The sequence below is a fragment of the Pipistrellus kuhlii genome, unplaced genomic scaffold, assembly GCF_014108245.1.
Source record: "Pipistrellus kuhlii isolate mPipKuh1 unplaced genomic scaffold, mPipKuh1.p scaffold_m20_p_20, whole genome shotgun sequence".
Lineage (NCBI taxonomy): Eukaryota > Metazoa > Chordata > Mammalia > Chiroptera > Vespertilionidae > Pipistrellus > Pipistrellus kuhlii.
The window spans coordinates 18,937,725-18,944,688 of NW_023425516.1; the positions used below are offsets into that span (position 1 = coordinate 18,937,725).

At 45.3% G+C, this 6,964-nt stretch overlaps 1 protein-coding gene across 4 annotated transcripts; it reads left to right on the top strand.

Moving 5' to 3' along the window:
- The first annotated feature begins 33 nt into the window (after nucleotides 1-33).
- On the top strand, nucleotides 34-6,964 carry HSCB (HscB mitochondrial iron-sulfur cluster cochaperone). Of its 4 annotated transcripts, XM_036449056.2 has the most exons (6): nucleotides 34-269; nucleotides 1,747-1,843; nucleotides 2,164-2,253; nucleotides 3,118-3,262; nucleotides 3,507-3,554; nucleotides 6,823-6,964. In XM_036449056.2, exons 1-6 carry the CDS (start codon nucleotides 34-36, stop codon nucleotides 6,912-6,914), a joined length of 708 nt encoding a protein of 235 aa, XP_036304949.1. In that variant the 3' UTR covers nucleotides 6,915-6,964. The 4 variants fall into 4 exon arrangements, with proteins under 4 accessions (XP_036304949.1, XP_036304951.1, XP_036304953.1 ...); XM_036449060.1 differs by lacking the exon at nucleotides 1,747-1,843 and having other exon boundaries at nucleotides 136-269; nucleotides 2,164-2,258; XM_036449059.1 differs by lacking the exon at nucleotides 1,747-1,843 and having other exon boundaries at nucleotides 136-269.

Below are 6,964 nucleotides of genomic sequence, written 5' to 3' on the forward strand. Positions count from 1 at the left end.
CCCCGGACAGGTTACGCCGCCGCCGCGGGCCAGATGTGGGGCGGGAGGACCGGGGCCTTGCCCCGGGTGTTGGGGTGGTGGCCGGCCGGGCTCCTCGGAAGGAGACCGCTGAGCTGCAATGCTCCGTCGCTCGCAGGAAGCAGCTCCCCCCAGTGTTGGAACTGCGGCGGCCCGGGGGGCCCCATCCGGGAGGACGGGTTCTTCTGCCCCCAGTGCCGGGCGCTGCAGCCACCTGACCCCACCAGAGACCACTTCAGCCTCATGGACTGGTACGGGAGGCGGCTTCGGGACGATCTGGGGAGAGAAGAAGGTGGGACCGGTTAGGTGGGTGGGCGGAACCCTAGAGACCGCGTGATGGGGCCTGGGGACCTGGAGGATGGGGTGTGACCGGAAAAGAGGGAACTAGGGAGCAGGCCTGGGGGAAGGGCTTTAAGGCATGGACACAAAACTCTGGGGAGGGAGGACACGTATGGGGGGGGGGGGGGCCATGGTAAGATATGTACACAGATAATAATTTAATAAAAAAATAATAAAGGAAATAAACAGGGCTTTAAGGGATGGAGACATCGGTGAAGGGAACACTGGAGGGGTGGGGAATAAAGTTAGGGGGAGATTGAGTGGCCTGAGGCCGACTGGAGGGGCGGGGCCTGGGGGAAGGGTTCCTTGAGGGGCCTTATAAAAGGAGACTGGAGGGATGAGATCAGAACGATTGAATTTGGGTTGAAACTTTTAAGAAAGGAATACTGGGGTGTTACCCAAGATAAGGGAGTAAAACCGGGGGGAATGGGGGGAAATGTATTGTGGGCGGAGTCTAAGGGAAAAGGGAGAATTGGAGAGGGAGAGGATCTGAGAAATGGGTGTTTTTTCCTGTTTTCTTCGGAAGGTTGAGAGGTGGTGAAGTTTGGGCGGAGCTGAACTGACCATAGGGCAGGATGTGGGAATAGGAAGCAAAGGGGATTGGGTTAAAACAAGGTGGGGGCCCTAACCGGTTTGGCTCAGTGGATAGAGCGGCGGCCTGCGGACTGAAGGGTCCCAGGTTTGATTCCGGTCAAGGGCATGTACCTTGATTGCCGGCACACCCCCAGTAGGGAGTGTGCAAGAGGCAACTGATCGATGTTTCTCCTCCATATTTCTTATTCTCTGTCTCTCTCTCTCTCTTCCTCTCTGTAAAACATATTTAAAAACTAAAAAACAAAACACAAGGTGGTTGACTGAGATGAAGGGACCATCATCCTTGCAAAGATGGGGTGGGATCCGCCCATTCCCCTTCCCCTTAACTCTGGGCCACGGATAAATTATAAGCACTGAGATCTAATTATCCGTCCAGCCAGTCATTGAGCACTGGTGATGGGCCGCAGGAACCAAAGTAACCTTTTTAAGTTCCTCAAGGGGGCCAAACTAGCATGTTTCCTCCACTTTCTTCCTTAATTAACTAGGAAGAAAACGGACAGGGAGTAAAGGAGACGCAAGAGATAGGCAAACCTAATGCAGTGTTGAAGCCTTTCCTAGGATTGTTGATTACTCATCGTCATCATTCAGGTCGAAGCTCCAATGCAGTTCATTGTCCACCACATCTGCCCCTCTCTCTGTCCTGTTCTGTTTTCTCTTCCCAGAAGCTACCACTTTTGGAGCTTCTCCCTGTTGCCTGTTTATCGCCTGTTCCTCCCTGGGGACGGGAACCAGGCCTGTGGTACACAAGTCTATTAATATTTGATGCATGAATTCCATCTCCCTATTTCCTTAAAGCAAACGTTCCTTCAATGTGGATACCGCAAAGCTCCAGCATCGGTTCCAGCAACTACAGCGTCTTGTCCACCCAGACTTTTTCGGCCAGAGGTCTCAGGTAGATTGTGGGCCCCGCTTAATCACACCCAAACACGTGTGCATTCTGGGTGGGTGGCGGTGGCCTTGTGGTGATGGGTTATCAGGGACAGAGCTGGACAGCTGGCTCCACCCGGTGACAGCCAGACCCTAGCCTGCCAGGCCCTGGGCCTGTTCTGCCAAATTACAACCATCAGTTGGAAATAACTATAGCTCATCCTGCAGTTCCACTTCGGCCATGTCCTTAGGTTCCTGCCCATCGGTACTTTATGAAAGGGTTTGTTGTTGGAAGATGGCTGACTCAGATGATAATAATAAGACTTTCTTATTCTCCACCCACAGACAGAAAAGGACTTCTCCGAGAAGCATTCGACCCTGGTGAATGACGCCTACAAGACCCTTCTGGCCCCGCTGAGCAGGGGACTGTACCTTGTAAGGTGATGTTCCAACCCTTGCGTGTGTGACTTCCCTGGCGTTCATTGCTTGAGCCCTGAGCCGGTCCTCGGACCCAAAGATACTGCAGGAGAATAGTTTTCTCTGGCTATTACCTGTAAATCTTACTTGCCCAATTGCACTAAAAAAAAATACACACAAAATATTTTCTATAAATTTCAAGGGTTGGATGATGATGGCTGTTAGGAAAGAAATTTGGGGGTGTTGAAGGAAGGGCAGAGGTGCATACCTTCGAATATTAGGATTTCATAGAATCTTTTTTTTTTTTTTTTAATATACCTTATTGATTTTTACAGGGAGGAAGCGAGAGGGATAGAAAGTTAGAAACATCAATCAGCCGCCTCCTGCACATTCCCAACTGGGAATGTGCCCACAACCAAGGTACATGCCCTTGACCAGAATCGAACCTGGGACCTTTCGGTCCAAAGGCCGACGCTCTATCCACTGAGCCAGACCGATTTCGGCAGGATTTCATAAAATCTTTACAAGTACCCTGTTTCCCCGAAAATAAGACAGTGTCTTATATTAATTTTTTCTCCCAACGTTGCGCTAGGTCTTATTTTCGGAGGATGTCTTATTTTCGGGGAAACACGGTATTTAGTTCAAACTCACAAGTGCAGGAGTGACTCCTCCAGGGTCACACACTTCTAAGTAGCAGAAAAGGATCCCATCCAAGCATTCCTTCCGCAGCTGGGTTTCCAGCACGCTGCCCTCACACGTTCTTTGCTAGGAAAGCCCAAGTTCTCCCTGGGTGGTGTTCTGTTCAGAAGGGTGAGTAGGATTTATGCTGTTGGCCATCATCTCTGGAAGAATACTTATTTCGCCTGCTTTATGCCCCAATAGCTAAAGCTCCATGGAATAGAGATTCCTGAAGGAACAGATTATAAAATGGACAATCAATTCCTCATGGAAATAATGGATATCAATGAAAAACTCGCAGAAGCTGAAAGTGAAGCTGCCATTAACGAGTTTGAATCTGTTGTCAGAGGTAAGAGATGAAATACCACCAAATGCATGTTATTGCTATTTTCACTTCATTTCCGGGTTAAGTGAAAAATGAATATAAATGATTCAGGGATTCTTTTTTTCTTCTTCTTCTTCTTGGGTATACTGAAACCAATTTTGTCTGGAGGTTAGACCTGTAACATCCCTCTCTCTCTGGAATGTAGCCAATGTCTTAAATAGTGAGCCTATTTAAATAGAAAAATTAAGATCATGGTTTTCTCTTGCAGCTAAACAGAAAGAACTGACTGACAATTTGAGCAGAGCTTTTGAACAAGGTATTGTCTTCCCTTCTTCACTTTCTCAAATATGGAAAGAAATTGTAAGCCCTGAGATATAAACATCCGTTCCACAAGTAGCTGTTCTATACCCATAAACGATGGTTTAATGGGAAGGAATTAAATATAGCTGAGAGTGTATTTTTGCCTTCAGAATGCACAGCCTTGCTGGAAAAGCAAGCTGTGTGCCAGAAGCAGTGATCTGCCGGTGAAAGGTTAGATGAGAGAACGTGCTTGCATCCCCTTTTAACAAGTAGAAGGTAAGATGAGGGGTGTGGGCCGAAACCAACCCAGGTAGATTCTGAGGAGAAGGCTGCACATTCAACATTTGGCAGAGCCTGCACACCCCTTTTCCTGCAGGGCACATGGGAAAAGAAACACATGGCAGAGCTCTGCCCACATCACAGATGTCCCCACGGCCCTGGCTCTCACAATGAAGGGACTGTCTACTGCCAGCTGTTTGTAAGCGAGAACCACCTTCCCACCCATTCCTGACCGGTGCTACCCCCCTAACTAAGAGACTCGTGGCCTTTTAGCTTGGCGTTCATTGGGATGCAAGAAGCAGAAAGCCACTCAGAGGAGCCCAGATAAAGGGAAGTTATTGTAAGGAGTCAGGGCTACCTCCCAGAATCCAGAGAAAGTCCCTGTCATGACTACACGTCAGTGGGATAAGAGCTTTTATGGGAAAGAGAACTTGGGAAGCAGAAAGCAGTCTGGAACTCCTCTCTTCTCAAAATATCCCGAACTTCCTGGACTGTCCAGGAAGTTCCCTTACTTACCTAAGTCTGTGAACTCTAAGCCAGATACCAGGCCAGTTTTTTCAAGAGGGCTTTGTAAGCCTTGGCTCTCTAAAGAGTCAACCGTAGTTCCTTGAAATTGTCTGGTCATATCTGATTGTATGCATCGTTTCCAGTCAAAGCGTTCATAATATGACTGGTGTTTTCAATTATAACCTATGGCAAATAGAACAGATTCTTATTAAACAAAACCTCAAAAACAATGAACAAATAACTATATCGCTATGAAAAGGAGAGTACTCCATCAAAGTTTCCAATTTTTTAAGGGATTAGGCAGGGAGCAACAGCTAAATGTTTTAACTTTGTTTAGAAAAGTAAATTTTACTAGATTTTATGAATCGTAGATAGCTGAAGAGGAAACAGAACAGGATTTTCTTACATCTGGAAAAGAGAGCATTTAAGAGCCAGCAGAATTTCAAACAAAGTATATAAAAAGTTATAGTCATTCTTTATCAGTTTACTCAATCCCATGTAATTAATTTTATTCTACTTAGCCTTGGGTTAGCAGTTTTATGAACCCATTGGCTTTTAGAAATTCTGATTTAGTTTATGGGTTTGATTTCAAAGTTATTAAGCAATGCCATTAGAAGTGTATATTCCTGAGTCCTTTCTCGTGAATCTTCAAGACAGTCCCTTTTTGTTAAAACACAACTGGTCTGACCTGTAGCTGGTTGCAGAATCTTTTAGGAAAGCATCAGAGTAAAACAATAACTATCTATGGATAGCAAAAGGTTGAATTAAAGTGACCACAGTTAAAGATCCGATGAAAGCATAAATTTAACGTATTATTAAAAATAATAACAATGATATATGACTATGAAGCAGATGTGTTGTGAAAACCAAACTAGAGGATTTAAATAAAAACCTATACAATGGGGTGGTGGGAAAGATCCAATGAAAGTTCATTCTCAAAAGAATACAGTTGACAAGGAGATTTGGTTGTTTCTGTGACATACACATTTTTTAAAATAATAACTTTATTCATAACATTTCACAAAGACATATGGATAGTGGTGGCATTGATAAATTTCTATGAAGTACACAGTTTCTGAAATAATAATGTTTTACCATACAGATATAACCAGGGAAAATTAAGTATCTTTTCTTGGACATATCAGAGTTAAAGGGAAGATGGCGGGTGGTAAAGGAGGAAAAGGGGGGGGGGGGGGTGATGGGAAGGAGAGGTCTTGAAGGAGATAGTTTGAGAAGATCTTAAGTCTCCCAAAGAGCCCCAAAATCTCCTAAGGAAAGTCAGACGATCTAAGGAACGGACACAGCACCATGGTGACGCACAGTCAGCAGGAGTTGGAGAAGGGAGGTTTCCGTCGCCTGAGAGATTCTCATGGAGGAACTGACTCAAACAGAGAGAACAAAGAGGCCTCACAAGGAGCCAGGAAAAAAAATTCCAGCCTGGGAGCCAATCCTCGCTGGAAACGAGGAGCCAGGAAGGATTCTAGCCCAGAATCTAGGGGAGACCTTTCAAAAGAAGCCTGGGACACTGACCCAGCCTCAGAGAGCCTACCCAGAACTGTAAGAATCCAACTCTGTCTCCACTGTGCTTCGGACATTTGTCGGGAGAATTGGAGTTGTACTCGCCACCACAAGTAGCCAAATGAGCAGCAGACGGGAGATTTGACAAGGGCCTCTGTGTGTTGAAAGATCTGGCTGTTCCAACCAAGGGTTCTATGTTTCCAATCCAGATCCGAGTCACGGTGCTGGATAATTGTCAACGATAAACAAAGCCAGACGACACTAGTTAAAGCGCTAAGCACAGATTTGAATCAGTGATAACTATTGCAATAGGGAAAAGAGTCCACTGGGAACTAAACTAAACTACAATTCGTGACTGGCACTTTAAAGGGAGGAGGAGGAAATGGGGTGGTGGTGCACAGGAGGTCAGTAGGATCTGGGAAGTGAGAAATTCCAAGGCAGGAAGTGGGGGGGGGGGGGGCAGGTGGAATTGGTCAATGTGAAACCCATCTGGGCTTGCTAACTGGCACTTACTGAAGGGAAGCATGGACCCTCGCTTTGCGTATTGGCTGCAATAGTGAATTCTTTTGCGGCCTTGAAATTACTCGAGAGGGTCTAGGATTATCCTAGGGATGTGGCCTTGACTTCCTAGAAGCTATGTTATCATATGTTAGTACAGGTCAAGGTTGAGGCCTAGTCGAGAAGAGAGTTCAGAGGGTCTGGCTAGACTTCGGTCAAGGACATAATACTTGTCGATACCCATGTTCATAGGATTTTTCATAAAAGCTAACAAGTGTCCATCAACAATTGAATAGATAAACAAAATATGACACATCCATACAATGGAATATTATCCTTAAAAAGGCAGGAAGTTCTGACACATGCTACAAGTTGGTGAACTTGCTCAGCTCTCCAGACTTTAATACAGCTCTTTAACCAATAGACTTAGTTTTATTCTTGCTTGAAATGAAGTCTCACATTAATGTCTCTGTTTATTTCAGATGATTTTGAAAAAGCCAAGGAAATTTTAACAAAGATGAGATACTTTTCAAATATAGAAGAAAAGATCAAGTTAAAGATGGTTCCCCTCTAATTGTTGCTGATTTTTTTTTAAATAAAGTTCTTATTTATTTCTTTTCTGGC